Source organism: Bactrocera latifrons, unplaced genomic scaffold (genome assembly GCF_001853355.1).
Source record: "Bactrocera latifrons isolate USDA-ARS-PBARC rearing strain unplaced genomic scaffold, ASM185335v1 scaffold_63, whole genome shotgun sequence".
NCBI classification, from domain to species: Eukaryota; Metazoa; Arthropoda; class Insecta; order Diptera; family Tephritidae; genus Bactrocera; species Bactrocera latifrons.
Window position 1 is genome coordinate 1,366,584 of NW_017537301.1, and position 19,587 is coordinate 1,386,170.

A 19,587-nucleotide genomic window follows, 5' to 3' on the forward strand; every position below is an offset into this window, starting at 1 on the left:
GTAATTAAGGTATATCGTTTATTATATATCGTATAAGTCCTATAAAACTGTAATTTCGTTTGACGTAAATATCGTAGGTAACGGAATACCTACAGAGTGCTACTTTTATAGACTATTCGTAATATTTCCACTAAGCTTTTTAAGCTTTTGTGATATATTCAGTTAAATTTATTTAAAAACAATCAAAGTGGTTTGCATGATTAGTACTTAGGACTTATGAATGAAAATAAAGACTAATTTGAAATTCTTGTACTTCTGTTCCAGCAGTAGGAGCATGGGAGCTGTCCACATATGGAGGCGTGGCAAAAACGTGTGTTTAAAATGTATTCTTGAAGTCAGAAGCTGAAACTCAGAACTGTATTTCTACTAAGCTAATAAATGCGAACCAATGTTAGGTAGGAGTGAATGAATGACTATCATTCCAAGAATTAAAAAACGGAAGCTAAATTGTATAAAATTTTCCGGTTATAGGAATTGATTTTGTATGCAAATATTAATGAAAACGTTGTGTCATGAAACGTGACCGCTTTTGGGAGGTGTCCGGTTATAAGGGTTGTTTGTAATAGGGAATTTCACTGTATATATTTCTAACAGAAAGTTTTCTCAAGCCAGTGCTGAAACCAATATGGACTTATGGAGCACAGAAAGCTCTTCAAATGTAAGCTTTTCCTAGAAAAATATATAAGTATGCATGTTATACGCGCTTGAAATATTTGTCAACTATATTAAGGTGTGCAATTTTATTTTCTGATGAAGAGAAAACTTTCTATAGAATTTTCTTTTTTGAAAATGTTACAAAATTTAAACTCCAACCCCTAAAACAGAAAACAGCAGTTTTCAGCACAAGAATATACAACGAGCTTTATGGTTTTCTCCGAATACAAAAGCGAAGAGCTAAATCCTGCTCGTGTAAAAGATGTATACAAAACATCGACTTGGATCATTACATTTTCGAAACCAGGATACATGATCACCCAGTTCGATATTGCCACTCGACTTTCTTTTCTTATCTGAGAGACTTACGGTTAGCAACTCCTTCCTCAGTTTACGGGTATCGCTGTGGAATCTGGAAGAACAATAGGTAAAGCATCAATGCCACATATCAGACCGAATTGATTTTACTACTAGGTTACCATACGAACGCAACGCGTGTACAAAAGAGGTATTAAAGAATACTCTCCTTTGAAGTGTATTCGTATACATATATAATCAGCTTGCAATGACTAGGAATTATTTTTATTAATGAAATAAAAAATTAGCAAAACTGTGCCCCATTACCAAGTGCTTCCAGATCAGATTCAAAATATAGGTTGTTGCGATAAAGTTATCTTTCTTATATCAATACCAATTGAGGTTGTAGGTACTTATAGATAAATATATAATAATACTCTATATTTTTATAATCGTCAAATTAAGCATTAGCGGAAAGCAACGTTTCCTAATTGAACTCTTGTAAGTAATTTAATTCTTGAAGTGCTACGAGGATTATATAGTACTTGTTGAGATTGTCGTAGATCAAGTTTGTGATGCATGATTGATTTATGATTGATATAAAAGTGGAGCTTCCTATAGCTTCCATCAGTGCTTCTGAATTATTCTTTATCACTAATGGGTTTTTCGGATAGAAAACGAAATGATCATTTAAACAAGAAAAATAAATGACATATAAAGGTGTGAATAAAATCTAAAGGAAATATCAGTCGAATTGCTAACCTCGTGGTTTTATAGTTTGTCAAATATTAATGAGCTTCTTTGCATCCGAAGAAGGTGGTGCGAAAGGTTATTATTGTTGTTTGAATTATATTGATGTAGTAAATTATCAGAACTTAAAATGTATGCGTGGCGAGGTGGTGCGAAAGGTTGTTATTGTTGTTTGAATTATATTGATGTAGTAAATTATCAGAACTTAAAATGTATGCGTGGCGTATACTAGATGCATATATATGTATTTATGCATGTGGTTATCATCTTGGCAATATTTGAGTTTAAGTAAGTACTTTGTACATTGATTATAAGATTAAGGCCCTACAACTTCTGTATCTACAAGTGTGTGAGCATATAATTTAGTATCAAATGGAATAATAACAATTTAAATTTTGATAAAAAATTTTTTTTAGTTTGTGGAAAGAAGAGTAACGGTTTCCATAGCAGTTGATAAGCTGCGCTGGGAGACTTTGAGTAGAGGTGGTGAGAAATCAGGAGATTGAGAATTTTTCTCATCATTTGTGTGAACAAACAACTTGTAACTGTTTTTAACTAGTCCAAAACGAATATGGAGTGAACCAATGTTGCAAACGAATACCTTTAATCATAATATGTACTAATATACTTAAATATAATTGAAAAGTTCACAGTTTTAAAAAAATATTTTATTTTGGGAAAGTTACTTTAATTAAACGTTTTCGTTCTGTTCTACAAAATTATTTTTTATGATCTCCTCCATTTGGCGCTTTTCTCACTATGTCAATTATTCAGGGTTGTAAACAGTTGATAGTTATAGGAGCAAATTAAAAAAGAAAGTAAAAACGTTAACCGAAGACGAAATACCTTTCATAAATACAAAAGATTCTTGAAGAGCTTCATTTCGAATTTTGATAATTCCGTTTATATGATAGACAGTTCCAAAAATTGAGCAGTTTCTTTGAGTGAAAAAGATTTGTGAAAAATTTCAGAGTGATATCTCAAAAATTTAGTGGTTAGTTCGTGTATATACATATATATGGACATGGCAAAATGGGCTATATTTAATATAAATAGCCAACGTTTCCTTCTGGGTATAATAAACTTCTCGACAAACTAAGGGTATATTTTATTAGGGCTTCAGAGTTTAAAAAGTGCCTGAGAAAATAATTTGTCATCGAAATTTAAAAAAAAAACACAAGAGAATGCAGCTGAGGTTAAGGTTTGTCTAAAGAACAAGCTGCTTATGCTAAACATTAGGCAATACTCAAACCGCTTTGATCGTATTTAATTCGAGCTCATCTGGTTCATATTGTAAAGTAATTCAAGCCCTTCAAAAGTTCTTTTTAGTGGGTGTAGCATTTCATATTAAAGGTGACATTCTTCGTCGAGACTTCAAAATCTCCACTGTAAAATAAATTATAGAAGAATTTAGTAGTCGTTGCCTTTTTCGATTCGAGAACCATCAGCAAACTAACTGCTGAACAATATTCAATAATGTAGGAGACTAAACAGTTAGATCTCCCCTTTCGATTCTATTGATTCACCTTCATCACAGAAAAGTATTCCCCATTGTACACCAATATCAATGTTTTTGTCAGCAAATTTAGTTATTGTCATTTTAATAATAAGATAAATTCCAAATAAATAAAAATAATAAAAATAATAATGCTTCTTAATCTTGCATCGCGGAAATTTAAGACTGTTTTAACAAAATTGATGTGTTCTAGAGCAAAGTAACTTTTTGTTAAGTTGAAAAATCACTTTTAGCCTCCTAGCAGTTGGAGGGGTTACCCGCAAACTAATTCTGGTTAACAAAAGACTGGTTCTAGAGGAGTCACGAGCGAGTCTCATTCAAAACGGCAGCTGTATTCACAAACATGTTTATATTCATAGAAAGGGGCATGTGCAAGTTGTCACCACTGGCGATACAGTGGAAACACTTGTGAATTCAGTTCGCTTTCGACAGTCCTATTGGCTGGTTGTGTGTACAATTTTGCTTTTAATTTTGAGTTCAAAAAACTACGTGCAATTGCATTTAACAGCATTTTAACAGAATTATCTTTACAGATAAAAAATTGTTTGACAGCTGAGAACATTAACCTTAAAAAGTGTTATGAAGTGGAAGTATTCAGCGTAAAGTAAAACATTTCCCAGAATTTTTGAAAATTTTTTAAACAAACAGGTACAATTAAATGTCGCAAACTAATTCCGTTGCTCATATCATGGCGGTAAATGGAAACGCGTCAAAACTTCCTATTGAAAAAGAGTCGCCGTTAATATTTTTCGTGAATGGCAAAAAGGTGCGTAGATACATACCTGTAATCAAACTCAAAACTATAAAGAATGAATAGTGGACCGGTCAGTGAGTACCTATCAACAGTATTTTATATAGAGCAAAGAGCGAGCAAGAAAAAATGTGTGAGGTGCTCGCTATGTGTTCGAAACGACATAACAAATAAAAGAGAATAGAAACCTGTTGTTGACCAATTATGTTCTCCGAATGTGCCAATTTATTTATCAATAGCTAAGCTATGTGATAATATGACTAGATGTTCTTCTACTGAGAACATGCATGACCTGTTTTGGCCTCCGGGGCCGGCAATAATAATAAATACGTAAATACGTGTTTTACTGTTTATGAATGAAAGCATATTCAGTTTAAATTTTATTCTACTTACTTATGTGTGTATGTACATATATCAGATGTCGAATGTACCCACAGTGCGTAAAAAGACCGAAGTTTGGAATAATTGGTTACATGGAAGTTATTGTTCATGAAAGTGTAAATTAGATTATAGATTTATTGCATTTATTTAGAACAAAATACATTTTTTCGTACAATCCAAGTTCAAAAGACAATTAATATTCTTGAAATCAAAAATGTTCTCTATAACTACAAGTTATAGCTCTCATAACTTTTATATTATATTTAAAATAGTCTTTACTCAGTCGTTGTGTTTACGTGGACACACCTACTTAAAAAGCGCCGCTACTTGGCTCGGTGACTTTTGATCTTCAGAATTCCGATGATTGCAATCTTCGAAAACGTAAACGTGTTATAAAAATATGTATGTGTGTGCACATTTTTATATTTTTAAATGTCATCTTTGACATAAAAATTATACAAAATATTTCAAAGATATTACATGAGTTTACGGGCTTCAAAAAATCGATTTTTTGTATGGTTTTATTAAATTTTACAACCCTCTAGAATATTGAAAGAAACTTTCAAGTTAATACAAATAATAGTTTCGGAAATACAGCCTAGAGAACTTGTGCGCTTGAGGCTAACTAGACTAAGTGCGCCGTCTTTAAACGCGCTTTTCTCGAAGCTGTGTTTTAGGAATCGGTTGGCAAGATTTCTCGAGAACTACTCAACCGATCTTCATGAAATTTTACACAGGTCTTTAAGAATCCACTTTTAAAGATTTGGACGAAGAATTTTTTTCAATTACAACTAAAAAAATTATTATAGCCGAGTCAACAACAGCGCGCCGGTTGTTTCCTCTTTTCGCAAAGTGGCGGCAATTGAAAATTCCAAGCGAAGCCAGGTCCTTCTCTACCTGGTCTTTCCAATGGAGTGAAGGTCTTCCTCTGCTTCCCGCAGCGGGTACTGCGTCTAATACTTTCAGAGCTGAACTATGTCAATGTCGTCATATACATATGTAAATATTTTATACAGCTCATCGTCTCATCGAATGCGGTATTCGTCGTGGCCAATGCGCAAAGAACCATAAATCTTTCGCAGAACCTTTCTGTCGAACACTCCTAACGGCGACTCATCTGACGTTGTCCATGCCTCTGCACCATATAGCAGGACGAGAATAATGAGCGACTTATAGAGTTTTGTTTTTGTTTGTTGAGAGAGGACTTTACTTCTCAATTGTCGACTTAATTCGAAGTAGCACCTGTTGGCAAGAGATATTTTGAATTTCGACATTGTCGTTGCTGTTTATGCTGATTCCCAATAGACGAAATTATCTACAAGTTCAAAGTTCGAGTGAGACGACTGTATTTGATGACAAAAAGATATTTAGTTCTACCCTCGTTCTTTGCTAAACCCATTTGCTTTGCTTCCTTATCCAGTCTGGAGAAAGCAGAACTAACGGCGCGGGTGTTGAGGCCGATGATATCAATATCATCGCTCATCCTTCATCCTCCAGTTTAACTAAAACACGTGTCTCTCACTTTAGACGATCTTGTAAGGAGTTATTCCACCAACGTGGGTGCATATTTTTCCGAGTTTAAAATTTTTTTTCCAACAATTTTATAATTTCTTTGATAACCCTAAAAAATTCTGATGAAATATTTCATTTTTTATATGAGAAAAAAATTGTTGAAAAAATACTGTTCTTTACCCAAGGAAACCCACTCCTTACAATTTATGGATGTGAATTATGAAATCAATGTGTTATGGTGCGAATGCGCTTAACAGTGCTCTTATTTGCTAATATTAATGAATATTTCTAAAAGTCAAATGTAAATAAGAACTTATTGCATTTGTGATAAGCATGATTTAGTGACTGACATTTTATGCTAAATCGAAATACAAAATGTACGTATACATATGTATATACATATCGCTATACGTGCATACCATATATACAATCATCATACAATTGTATGGGTACACGAACACTTATTGTGTAGATAAGCTTTCCATTTAAAATTCGTCGACCTACAATCACAAATAATAACAATTAAATACATAAGAACATACCTGTATGTATAGTATGTCTAAGACCGGCAGGAAAGCGCTTAAGTTCACAATTATTCAGCGCCTTCTTTTAATATAAGCTAAGGAAATACTTTTCTGTTTCCCTTGGAAATTGTTAACATATTAATCGATATTCGACTTAGGCAGAGATATGCGATATAAAATCAAAATTGTTCAAATTGAAAGTAAATATAGTAAAGTAAATATTTTTGTTTTGTTACCTTTTCTTTATTATGCCTCAGGTAGGGAATGAGCGGTATATTCTCACAGGGTTATTTATGAGTCCTTATTGCACCATTAACGTATACTATATGTATGTATATTGAATGAACATGAAAGGTTATTATTACTAAAATGTAAACATCTGACGTTTAAATAATTGTTATCATCTCTAGAATTGGATTCAAAACAACTTATTTTTAGCAGTGTGTTTATACTCTTGCAATATGTTGCTAGATTTTAATATAATATATTATATGTATGTGTATATAAATGAACAGGATGAAGAGACGAGTTAAAATCCGAGGACTGTCTGTCTGTCCGTCCGTCCGTCTGTGCAAGGTGTAACTTCTGTCTCTTATACACATCTAGATGTGTATAAGAGACAGATGTATGTGTATATAAATGAACAGGATGAAGAGACGAGTTAAAATCCGAGGACTGTCTGTCTGTCCGTCCGTCCGTCTGTGCAAGGTGTAACTTGATTAAAAATTAAGATATCACGATGAAACATGGTATGCACATTCCATAGTAGATAGGCGTAATCGGGCCACGCCCGTAAAACGCCATTAACCGAAAACGTATAAAGTGCCATACAACCACTAAATTATGATATAAAACTTTAATTTGTCAAAAAGGATCGCAGTAGCAAGTGGCACCTGTAGGCAAACATTTTTGAAAAAGTAGGCGTGCAAAGCGCAAATTTTGTAAGAACTCCTACCGACAGTGTGAAAATGGATGAAATCGGATGATAACCCCACTCACTTCCCATATAACGGTACTGGTAAAAACTACTAAAAACGCGGTAAATCAAAAACTAAATACGCCAGATACATTAAATTTTACCACCAAAATGGTATAAAATTGCTTAACGAAAGCCGGTGTGATGAAAAAACATCTCTCGAGACCTGAGAGGTATATAATTAAAATTCAGAGAGAATTCCTGATAGTATAAATGGGTTGAATCGGGTTAATACTTCCCTTAGCCTAATATAAAAATTTTTTTCTGTATCTTACATAAAACTCGTTTGGAATATTCGAATTTGTTTAATAAGATCTTTCGTTACATAAGTATAAAACGTCGGTTCTAAAGAAAATCAAAACGATTTTTGAGTTTATTTTCAATAAATACTTAGGACTATTAAGTATCACAGTAAATCCACGTTCTCAACTGTCCAAGTGGGATCCGTTTTGTTTTGCATCAACCTTTTAACCTAATCTAAGCTAATTGCTGTATGACATAGTTCACAGACAGTTTGATAAAACATTTATTACATTGTGACTTCAGGAATGATGTAAGCGTAAGATTTTATCGATTTTAAAATAAAGAATATTGACTTTCTAAAATGTATTCCCATATTTAATTTTTTTTTTTTTAATATCTTGTCTATTGCCCAGCTCGTTGATCCGACACCAGATCCAGAATGTACTCTACTCACATATCTGCGCGACAAACTGCGGCTATGTGGCACCAAATTGGGATGCGGGGAAGGTGGTTGTGGTGCTTGTACTGTTATGCTTTCGCGAGTCGATCGCGCAACCAACAGTGTCAAACACTTGGCTGTCAACGCCTGTCTGATGCCAGTATGCGCGATGCATGGCTGTGCTGTAACCACCATAGAGGGGATTGGAAGCACACGCACCCGTCTTCATCCTGTACAGGAGCGTCTGGCGAAAGCTCATGGCAGTCAATGTGGCTTTTGCACACCGGGCATAGTTATGTCTATGTACGCACTACTTCGAAGCCTGCCTCTACCATCGATGAAGGATTTAGAAGTGGCGTTTCAAGGCAACCTATGCCGTTGTACGGGTTATCGACCTATTTTGGAGGGATACAAGACTTTCACAAAGGAATTTGCCTGTGCCATGGGTGACAAATGCTGCAAGTTAAATGGTAATAAAATACAAAATGACGACAATGAAGAGCAAAAATTATTTGAAAAGAGTGAATTTTTACCCTTCGATCCCAGTCAGGAACCCATATTTCCACCAGAATTGCATTTAAATTCACAATACGATGCGGAAAATCTTTTATTCAAAGGCCCGCGCTCGACATGGTACCGTCCAGTGGAACTGTTAGACTTACTGAAGCTGAAAGCGGAGCACCCGCATGGTAAAATCATTGTTGGCAACACGGAAGTTGGTGTTGAAATGAAATTTAAGCAGTTTCTATACACCGTACACATCAACCCCATAAAGGTACCGGAGTTGAATGAGATAAGAGAATTAGAGGGTAGCATTTTATTTGGTTCGGCCGTTACCTTAATGGACATTGATGAGTACTTACGCGAACTTATAGAAAAATTGCCGGAGCACGAAACACGTTTCTTCCGTTGTGCTGTAAAAATGTTGCATTACTTCGCGGGCAAACAGATACGGAACGTGGCATCGCTCGGCGGAAACATCATGACTGGAAGTCCGATCTCCGATATGAACCCTATTTTGACTGCAGCGTGTGCCAAGCTTAAAGTGTGTAGTTTAGTTGATGGGAAAGTAGAAACTCGATATGTGTATATGGGTCCTGGATTCTTTACTGGATATCGCAAGAATACAATTCTGCCCCATGAAGTATTGGTGGGTATATACTTTCCGAAAAGCTCAAAAGATCAGCACTTTGTGGCATTTAAGCAAGCGCGCCGTAGAGATGATGATATTGCAATCGTGAATGCTGTTATAAATGTGACCTTCGAACCAAATAACAATATAATCCAACAAATTCATATGGCTTTTGGCGGTATGGCGCCCACAACGATCATGGCACCGAAAACATCACAAATCATGGCAAAACAAAAATGGAATCGGGTATTAGTCGAACGTGTGACTGAAAGCTTATGTGCCGAATTGCCATTGGCTCCATCTGCACCGGGTGGTATGATCGCCTATCGTCGTTCATTAGTAGTTAGTTTATTCTTTAAGGCATATTTAGCCATAAGTCAAGAACTAATTAAATCTGGTATCATTGAGGATGATACAATACCAGAGAGAGAGCTAAGCGGCGCTGATACCTTCCACACACCGATTTTGAAGAGCGCGCAGCTCTTTGAGAGGGTATGTGTCGAACAACCAACATGTGATCCCATCGGTAGACCAAAGGTACACGCATCTGCGCTGAAACAGGCAACAGGTGAAGCAATTTACTGCGATGACATCCCGCGTCATGAAAATGAATTGTATCTCGCACTTGTACTTAGTACCAAAGCACACGCAAAGATTACATCTGTTGATGCCAGCGACGCGCTCAAACAGCAGGGTGTACACGCATTTTATTCCAGCAAAGATTTGAGTGAATACGAAAATAAGGTTGGTACCGTGTTTCACGATGAGGAAGTCTTTGCTTCGGAAGTCGTTTATTGCCAGGGGCAGGTGATCGGTGCAATTGTCGCGGATAGTCAAGTTTTGGCACAACGTGCGGCGCGTCTCGTGCATATCAAGTACGAGGAGCTAACACCCATAATTGTAACAATTGAACAGGCCATCGCACATAAATCATATTTTCCCAATTATCCACAATATATTGAAAAGGGTGATGTGCAAAAAGGTTTCGAGCAGGCTGACCACGTTTATGAAGGTAGCTGCCGGATGGGTGGTCAAGAACATTTCTATTTGGAAACGCACGCTTGTGTGGCAACGCCGCGAGATAGTGATGAAATTGAATTATTTTGTTCAACCCAAAATCCCACGGAAATACAAAAACTAGTGGCTCATGTGTTATCTGTGCCGTGGCACAAGGTGGTATGCCGATCTAAACGCTTGGGTGGTGGGTTTGGTGGCAAAGAGTCGCGCTCAATTATCTTAGCACTTCCAGTTGCATTAGCCAGTTATCGTCTCAGAAGACCGGTGCGCTGCATGCTTGATCGGGATGAAGATATGATGACAACCGGCACAAGACATCCTTTTCTCTTTAAATACAAAATTGGCTTTACCAAAGAAGGTCTGATAACGGCATGTGACATTGAGTGCTATACTAATGCCGGCTGTACAATGGATCTCTCTTTTTCCGTAATTTCTCTCCACTTGCGGATTTTACTACATTACTAAAGCCATTTTCTTTTCTTTAGGTTCTTGATCGTGCTATGAATCATTTCGAGAATTGTTATCGCATACCAAATGTCAAAGTTGGTGGTTGGGTCTGCAAAACGAATTTACCATCCAATACAGCGTTTAGAGGATTTGGCGGTCCTCAGGGCATGTTTGCAGCTGAGCATATAGTACGCGATGTGGCGCGTATAGTTGGCAAAGATTACTTGGATGTTATGCAGTTGAATTTTTATAAAACTGGTGATTATACACACTACAATCAAAAGTTGGAAAACTTTCCCATTGAAAAGTAAGTACATAGGTCTCACTCAAACCTTTTGACGATTTGAAATTAACTTCTTACTTTTCCTAAAGGTGTTTCAGAGATTGCTTAGATCAGTCGAAATTCCACGAGAAACGTGCAGAAATAGCAGAATTCAACAAAAGCAATCGGTGGCGCAAGCGCGGTATCTCTCTGGTGCCCACCAAATATGGTATTGCTTTTGGTGCCATGCATCTGAATCAAGCCGGTGCCCTAGTAAATATATATGGTGATGGGTCGGTATTGCTTTCGCATGGCGGCGTCGAGATCGGACAGGGTCTACACACGAAAATGATACAATGCTGCGCGCGAGCGTTAGCCATACCACCGGAGCTAATTCATATTGCCGAAACGGCAACCGACAAGGTACCAAACACATCACCAACGGCAGCTAGTGTAGGTTCAGATATAAATGGTATGGCTGTATTGAATGCCTGTGAGAAGCTAAATGAGCGTCTGAAACCAATTAAGGACGCCAATCCGAAAGATACGTGGCAAGAATGGATCAGTAAAGCATATTTTGCGCGAATAGGGCTCTCAGCAAGTGGATTCTATAAAATGCTCGATGTTGGTGACGATCCAAAGACAAATCCAAATGCGCGTTGTTATAATTATTATACCAATGGTGTTGGAGTATCAGTGGTTGAAATTGATTGCTTAACCGGTGATCATCAAGTGTTGAGCACAGACATCGTCATGGATATTGGCTCTAGTTTGAATCCAGCTATCGATATTGGACAGATCGAAGGCGCATTTATGCAAGGTTATGGCTTATTTGTATTGGAAGAACTTATTTATTCGCCGCAAGGTGCGCTTTATTCGCGCGGACCTGGCATGTATAAACTACCAGGATTCGCTGACATACCAAGCGAGTTCAATGTGAGCCTTTTAACTGGTGCGCCTAATCCTAGAGCTGTTTATTCTTCAAAGGTACTAATTGTTCATATACATATGTATATCTGATTATAACAAATACTTCTTAAAAATATATATTAATATAACTCTTATGTAGGCCGTTGGAGAGCCACCATTATTCATAGGAAGTACTGCATTTTTCGCGATTAAGGAAGCAATTGCAGCTGCACGCGTTGAAAGACGGTTAAACGGACACTTCGTACTCCACGCCCCAGCGACGGCTGCTCGTATACGAATGGCATGTCAAGACGAATTTACCGAATTGGTATAAATAAATTACAGTTTCGTCACATCTGATATTTTGTTTTTTAATGTTTTTTCCACTTTTATCTTTAGATTGATCAACCGACCCCTGAAACTTACACACCTTGGAATGTTGTGCCCTAAACTTAATATAACTTACTCTTGTTTTAAGTTAGAATATTAACAACAGTTGAAGTTAGATTTCATACTTGTAATCAAATCTTTAATATTTGCGTAGAGCTATCAGTAAATATTTATACTGGAGCTGTAATTAAACAATATAATTTGGTTCTATCATATAATATATCACGATAATATTAATAAAACTTACACATGTAAATTATATGTGCAATACAATTCACTAAATTGCAGATTTGTTTAAGGATTAACTAATATTGAAAACAACAATATAGTTATAGCTGAAGACAAATACGAGAAAATAGCTCGTAATCGTTATACCGGTATACATTTGTATGTGCAAATATACATATGTATGTATACACAAACAAGAAAAAACATTATCTATCTATATCATCTCTACCGATGCGACAATACTCTTCACAGATGCACCTTGAAAAATATTATATTTTTTACCTTGAAAAACCTAGTTCGCTTATAAATATACAGACGGACATAATTAAATTGGCTCCGCTCATCACATCATCAAGAGCACATCACGTATGTAGATACTTATGTAGCTTCGACCGTTATCCACATCCAGAAATTCAGACTTTAACGTAATTTTGTTTTCTAAAATTAATAAAGTACTACAAACCTGAGTTAAGGATTGAATTCCAAATATTATTTTATTCTTCAACTGGTTTTTTAACCACTAATATCAAGATCCAATTCTACTTGAAATATTTAATCTCGCACCATGTGGCATGACTCCTTTTTTAGTTAACATTCCATAAAGTTAGAAAATGCAATATTTGTTCACTAAGATTTAAATTTAAAGACACAATTTTATATAGCTTGCTTCAAATTTCGGTTTAATGCATCAGCGGAAATCGGCGGACTACGGTAAAAATGACAGATGACATTCAACACAATCAAAACTTCCCCACTTGATAAAAAAAATCTGCTCCCAACTTCCCCTTCCTTTGGTTTACATTTCATAATTATCGAATATAGTCTCCGTCAAATTAGATCAAGTGTCAAGTCTTATAAAATTTGTGTAAATTATTGACATTTTAGTGAAAACTTATAGTGCCTGAATAAGAACGAAAACATTTATCACCTACTTATACAAATATGGAAGTAATTTTCCGTAATTATTAAATCTATTTAGTAATATGTAGATGTTGACTCTACTTGATATCCTCTTAAATTTCTGGTAGTTAGTACAGACGTAGAACACAATTATATAACCTACTTCTTTACATACACAACTTTTAATTTTTGAAAGGTCATCATGTAAAATATTTTTGTTCATAATAGTTATAAAACTACAAAAACAAAAACACATATTTTTAAACATTTGAATAGCGGTCGGCTTTATTTAAATTAAGCTTGCATCATAAAATTACCAAAATTGCGCTAACATAACTTAAGTATTAATCAAACATTCAAGCATACATATATGTACAAAACTTTAATAATTTATAACGAACTTAAATAATCTACTTTAGGAACTTTCAGTCTTTTATAAATTGGTTCTAATTGCTATAATACTTTTTCATAATATRAGCGACTTATATTTAGTCAACTTCCTCGACTGTTGGTCCACCGTAATTACCAGGTTGTGGTTGTGAACTAGCACCTCCTGTTTGCTGGTGCATCTTTGTCATAATTGGACTACATATTTTCGTTAGCTCCTCCAACTTATACTCGAACTCCTCTTTTTCGGCGGTGGTATTACTATCAAGCCATTTAATCGTCTCTTTRCACTTCTCCAGTACTCGATCCTTATCTGATTGACTTAATTTGCTTCCCGCTTCGTCAGCTGCTTGTTTTACACCAAACACATAACTTTCAAGTTGATTGCGGGCAGTTATTCGTTGACGGTGTTTATCATCTTCCTCGGCATATTTTTCCGCTTCATTTACCATACGATCGATGTCTGCTTGTGAAAGTCGYCCCTTATCGTTCTTTATGGTTATATTCTTAGCATTGCCGGTGCTCATTTCCTTTGCCGTCACATTTAAAATTCCATTAGCATCCAAATCGAAAGTTACATCTACYTTGGGTACTCCTCGCGGAGCTGGTGGAATCCCAGTTAAATTGAATGTGCCCAGCAAGTTGTTGTCTTTGGTCATGGCACGTTCACCTTCAAACACCTGAATGGTAACAGCTGGTTGGTTATCTGCATATGTCGTRAAGGTTTTTGACTGTTTGCATGGAATACGACTGTTCCGCTCAATCAATTTGGTCATCACTCCACCCGCGGTCTCAATTCCAAGTGATAATGGTGCCACGTCAACCAAGAGGACATCTTGAATTGCACTGCTCTTATCACCACTCAGAATGGCTGCTTGAATTGCTGCACCGTATGCTACCGCCTCATCTGGATTGATAGAAAGGTTTAAAGTCTTTCCACCGAAGAATGTTTGTAGCAAGTTTTGGACTTTAGGAATTCGAGTTGAACCACCAACAAGRACAATATCGTGGATTTGGCTTTTGTCCATTTTGGCATCGTTYAAAGCCTTYTCYACTGGATCTAGTGTACTGCGGAACAAATCACCACACATTTCCTCAAACCGTGCTCGGCTAATTTTTGTGTAGAAATCTACTCCTTCATATAGAGCATCAATCTCGATAGAGGCTTCAGTGCTGGATGACAGTGTACGTTTCGCACGCTCTGCTGCTGTTCTTAATCGTCGCAACGCTCGAGGATTCGACCGTAAATCCTTTTTATATTTACGTTTGAACTCTTCTGCAAAGTGGTTTACCAATCGATTGTCGAAGTCTTCTCCACCCAAGTGAGTATCACCMGCTGTCGCCCGCACTTCAAATAGTGAGCCTTCATCAATAGTTAAAATGGAAACATCGAAAGTACCACCGCCCAAATCAAATATRAGCACATTGCGTTCGCCTTTAAGGTTTTTATCSAGACCATAAGCTAAAGCTGCTGCTGTTGGTTCATTAATAATTCGAAGAACATTCAATCCCGCAATGGCACCAGCATCTTTGGTGGCCTGMCGCTGYGAGTCGTTGAAATAAGCCGGCACTGTGATAACGGCATCTTTTACAGATGTACCCAAATACGCCTCTGCAGTTTCTTTCATTTTTGTCAGCACCATTGAACTTATTTCTTCAGGGGCAAACTTTTTCTGTTCTCCTTTGAATTCAACACTTAACTTGGGCTTTCCACAATCGTTAACCACTGTAAAAGGCCAATGCTTCATGTCCGCCTGGATTTTCGGATCATCATACTTTCGTCCAATTAATCGTTTGGCATCAAACACTGTGTTCTTTGGGTTCATGGCAACTTGATTCTTCGCAGCGTCACCAATAAGCCGCTCCGAGTCTGTGAACGCCACATAGCTGGGTGTTGTGCGATTACCTTGATCGTTCGCTATGATTTCCACTTTTCCGTGTTGGAATACTCCTACACACGAGTATGTTGTTCCCAAATCTATCCCAATTGCAACCATTTTAATTGCTTTCTTGTACTATTTAATATTTCACTTAAACTTATTTATTATTAACTCTCAATAATATTCTTAAATTGCTTCTTATGCACTTGGTAAAAAGATATTTGTATTGCGTTTTGTTTTGCTAAATGACTTTAGCTAAGTTTGTTTTGTTTATTCGCTTTGACTTTTCAATTGAATCTATGCGAAGGAGAGATTTTTGGCCGGTATTTATATGAAGTCAGTCGGAGAGAGAATTTTCGAGAACAGATTTCTTGACATTTCTCGAAATGTCTATGAGCTGTTCGCTTAAAATGCGACAGCTGWTGTCAAAAGGGTGCAATTATTGGGAAGAGAAAAAATAGAAACTGTTCTCAAAAAGTTGGAGAGGACTATCTCCTCCTCTTTTCAATCGGGAACGCTTATTCAAATATATGTATGTATGTACAAATGTACTTTTGGGAAATGAGAATTATCTATGGAGGAAGTCTAAACACCATTCGCTACTCGCAATTGAGAAAAACGATACGCGTTGCAAAATATTAATATTAAAAACGAATCTAGAAAATTGTAGTTAATTCTTAAGATTTTATTTATTTTATTTTAATATATATTTATTCGCAATCTATCAAATGACAATCAGCAAATTTTTTAAATACATTAATAGTGACAGGATTGATTGTTCTCCATTGAGACTAATCAATATAATTCGTAAATTATTTATTTGCTTAAACTTCTTAAAACTACTTAAAATCTATATGGAAGATCCAAAATGTGAGTTCGTTTTAAACGTCTAACATCCATTCTGTTGTCTAGTAAACTTATTGCCAGTAAGTTTTCATGATTAGACAATTTATCCAAATACTTTCGACAAGATTTGCTGATTTCGTCTTTAACAAAAGGTATACATATTTAAGTCTTTATGGATTTCGAAGTTGCTCACAAACCAAGGAGCGCTTACAATGCTTCTTAAAGTTTTCGATTGATATCTTTGGAGGATTTCAATGTTAGATATACTCGCCGTACCCCATAACTGCATTGTATACGTCCATATTGGCTTAAGCATTGACTAATAATAATATTAAGATTTTATTGACGCGTCTAAAACTACATACACAATTGTTCACAAGAATAAAACCCTTTAGGTAGTGACATTGCTGAAAAAACGATTTAACGTAAGCCGTATGCAAAATAGTTGAAATGTACAACTATTGTCTGTTGAATCTCTCTGAGAGTTCGAGTCTACCATTTATTGGTTGTTTCTAACAGTTAATAAGGAGAGCATGAAAGAGTAGTTCTCTCATAAAATTATTAGTAGGAGATAAATTTATGAATGAAATAAGTGTTTCTCTATGCTATTATATCATTTACTACTTAAACGTATTGCTACGTAAAAACTCATTATTTTTTTATATAAAGTTCTTGGAATTCATTGATTGTCAAATTTGAAAGCTAGAAAGCTATTGACTGTTTGGTGAATTTCGATTATAGCACCATACTCTACCGGCGAATGATAACAAAATTATACTATATGATGTAAATCAGTTCAGAAGTTATGTCCATCATCGGAAATATCCGATTAAAACTGTTAAATAAATGTTAGTATGATAATTCTATAATATAATAGGTCGATTATGTAAATCTGTTGAAATGTATATAAATGTATATATATTTAGTAATGTTGATTTATACCAAATGGAAAGGGCCTTCTGCATCAAGATAATGATCCGCAACATACATATGTATGTAATTTTCCAAAAACTAATAATTAATAGTCCTATTCCACTTTATTTTATAAAATTTGTTCCATTCAGAATCAGCCTTTTGTTCTTAGTTGAACTACTTACTGTCTGAAAATATGAAATGTAAACATACTTATAGCACAATAAGAGCATAGCTAAGTTAACTCCCGCGTTCCGCAATTGTTATGTAGCTTTGTAATTACGGTAGGTCAACGGTTTTAATTCAAAACATAAAGCTGCATATAAATTAAAAAAACAAATTATTCATTAAGTTTAATTGTATTTATTAATAAACATTTCTACATTATTTATTCCTCGCATCGTAACTATATTTAAATAAATGTGATTGAACTTTTGTCTGTTTATTTGTTTAGATTATATAGCTAATGTTGAATTTAAATATAACATTTTTCGTACTGATACTCTCCGTTCTCATTTCCCAAAAATACATTTGTACATACATACATATATTTGCATAAGCGTTCCCGATTCAAAAGAGGAGGAGATAGTCCTCTCCAACTTGAGAACAGTTTATATTTTTTCTCTTCCCAATAATTGCACTCTTTTGACATCAGCTGTCGCATTTTAAACGAACAGGTCATAGACATTTCGAGAAATGTCAAGAAATCTGTTCTCGAAAATTCTCTCTCCGACTGACTTCATATAAATACCGGCCAAAAATCTCTCCTTCGCATAGATTCAATTGAAAAGTCAAAGCGAATAAACAAAACAAACTTAGCTAAAGTCATTTAGCAAAACAAAACGGAATACAAATAACTTTTTACCAAGTGCATAAGAATCAATTTAAGAATATTATTGAGTGTTAATAATAAATAAATTTAATTGAAATATTAAAAAGTAMAAGAAAGCAATTACAATGGTTGCAATTGGAATAGATTTGGGAACAACATACTCGTGTGTAGGAGTATTCCAACACGGAAAAGTGGAAATCATAGCGAACGATCAAGGTAATCGCACAACACCCAGCTATGTGGCGTTCACAGACTCGGAGCGGCTTATTGGTGACGCTGCGAAGAATCAAGTTGCCATGAACCCAAAGAACACAGTGTTTGATGCCAAACGATTAATTGGACGAAAGTATGATGATCMGAAAATCCAGGCGGACATGAAGCATTGGCCTTTTACAGTGGTTAACGATTGTGGAAAGCCCAAGTTAAGTGTTGAATTCAAAGGAGAACAGAAAAAGTTTGCCCCTGAAGAAATAAGTTCAATGGTGCTGACAAAAATGAAAGAAACTGCAGAGGCGTATTTGGGTAMATCTGTAAAAGATGCYGTTATCACAGTGCCGGCTTATTTCAACGACTCACAGCGGCAGGCCACCAAAGATGCTGGTGCCATTGCTGGATTGAATGTTCTTCGAATTATTAATGAACCAACAGCAGCAGCTTTAGCTTATGGTCTGGATAAAAACCTTAAAGGCGAACGCAATGTGCTCATATTCGATTTGGGCGGTGGTACTTTCGATGTTTCCATTTTAACTATTGATGAAGGCTCACTATTTGAAGTGCGGGCGACAGCKGGTGATACTCACTTGGGTGGAGAAGACTTCGACAATCGATTGGTAAACCACTTTGCAGAAGAGTTCAAACGTAAATATAAAAAGGATTTACGGTCGAATCCTCGAGCGGTGAGACGATTAAGAACAGCAGCAGAGCGTGCGAAACGTACACTGTCRTCCAGCACTGAAGCCTCTATCGAGATTGATGCTCTATATGAAGGAGTAGATTTCTACACAAAAATTAGCCGAGCACGGTTTGAGGAAATGTGTGGTGATTTGTTCCGCAGTACACTAGATCCAGTRGARAAGGCTTTGAACGATGCCAAAATGGACAAAAGCCAAATCCACGATATTGTCCTTGTTGGTGGTTCAACTCGAATTCCTAAAGTCCAAAACTTGCTACAAACATTCTTCGGTGGAAAGACTTTAAACCTTTCTATCAATCCAGATGAGGCGGTAGCATACGGTGCAGCAATTCAAGCAGCCATTCTGAGTGGTGATAAGAGCAGTGCAATTCAAGATGTCCTCTTGGTTGACGTGGCACCATTATCACTTGGAATTGAGACCGCGGGTGGAGTGATGACCAAATTGATTGAGCGGAACAGTCGTATTCCATGCAAACAGTCAAAAACCTT

At 36.0% G+C, this 19,587-nt stretch overlaps 3 protein-coding genes across 5 annotated transcripts in view; 2 read left to right on the plus strand and 1 right to left on the minus strand.

The window, feature by feature from the left end:
* The first annotated feature begins 3,648 nt into the window (after positions 1-3,648).
* LOC108975258 (xanthine dehydrogenase) lies at positions 3,649-12,482 on the plus strand. Of its 3 annotated transcripts, XM_018943616.1 has the most exons (7): positions 3,649-3,664; positions 3,751-3,983; positions 8,018-10,618; positions 10,678-10,946; positions 11,012-11,888; positions 11,971-12,138; positions 12,210-12,482. In XM_018943616.1, the coding sequence occupies exons 2-7, from the start codon at positions 3,876-3,878 to the stop codon at positions 12,258-12,260; spliced, it is 4,074 nt and encodes a 1,357-aa protein (XP_018799161.1). In that variant the 5' UTR covers positions 3,649-3,664; positions 3,751-3,875; the 3' UTR covers positions 12,261-12,482. The 3 variants fall into 3 exon arrangements, with proteins under 3 accessions (XP_018799161.1, XP_018799160.1, XP_018799162.1); XM_018943615.1 differs by having other exon boundaries at positions 3,655-3,983; XM_018943617.1 differs by lacking the exons at positions 3,649-3,664; positions 3,751-3,983 and having other exon boundaries at positions 8,404-8,513; positions 8,590-10,618.
* Positions 12,483-13,695: 1,213 nt separating this feature from the next.
* On the minus strand, positions 13,696-15,889 carry LOC108975260 (heat shock protein 68). Its single transcript, XM_018943619.1, has one exon. It carries the CDS (start codon positions 15,710-15,712, stop codon positions 13,817-13,819), a length of 1,896 nt encoding a protein of 631 aa, XP_018799164.1. The 5' UTR covers positions 15,713-15,889; the 3' UTR covers positions 13,696-13,816.
* A 2,243-nt stretch (positions 15,890-18,132) lies between these two features.
* Positions 18,133-19,587, plus strand: part of LOC108975252 (heat shock protein 68-like) — a gene marked incomplete in the record, with an annotated part of 11,785 nt that continues 10,330 nt past the window's right edge. The window contains 1 exon segment of the mRNA XM_018943606.1: positions 18,133-19,585. Coding sequence (XP_018799151.1) covers positions 18,311-19,585 — 1,275 coding nt within the window.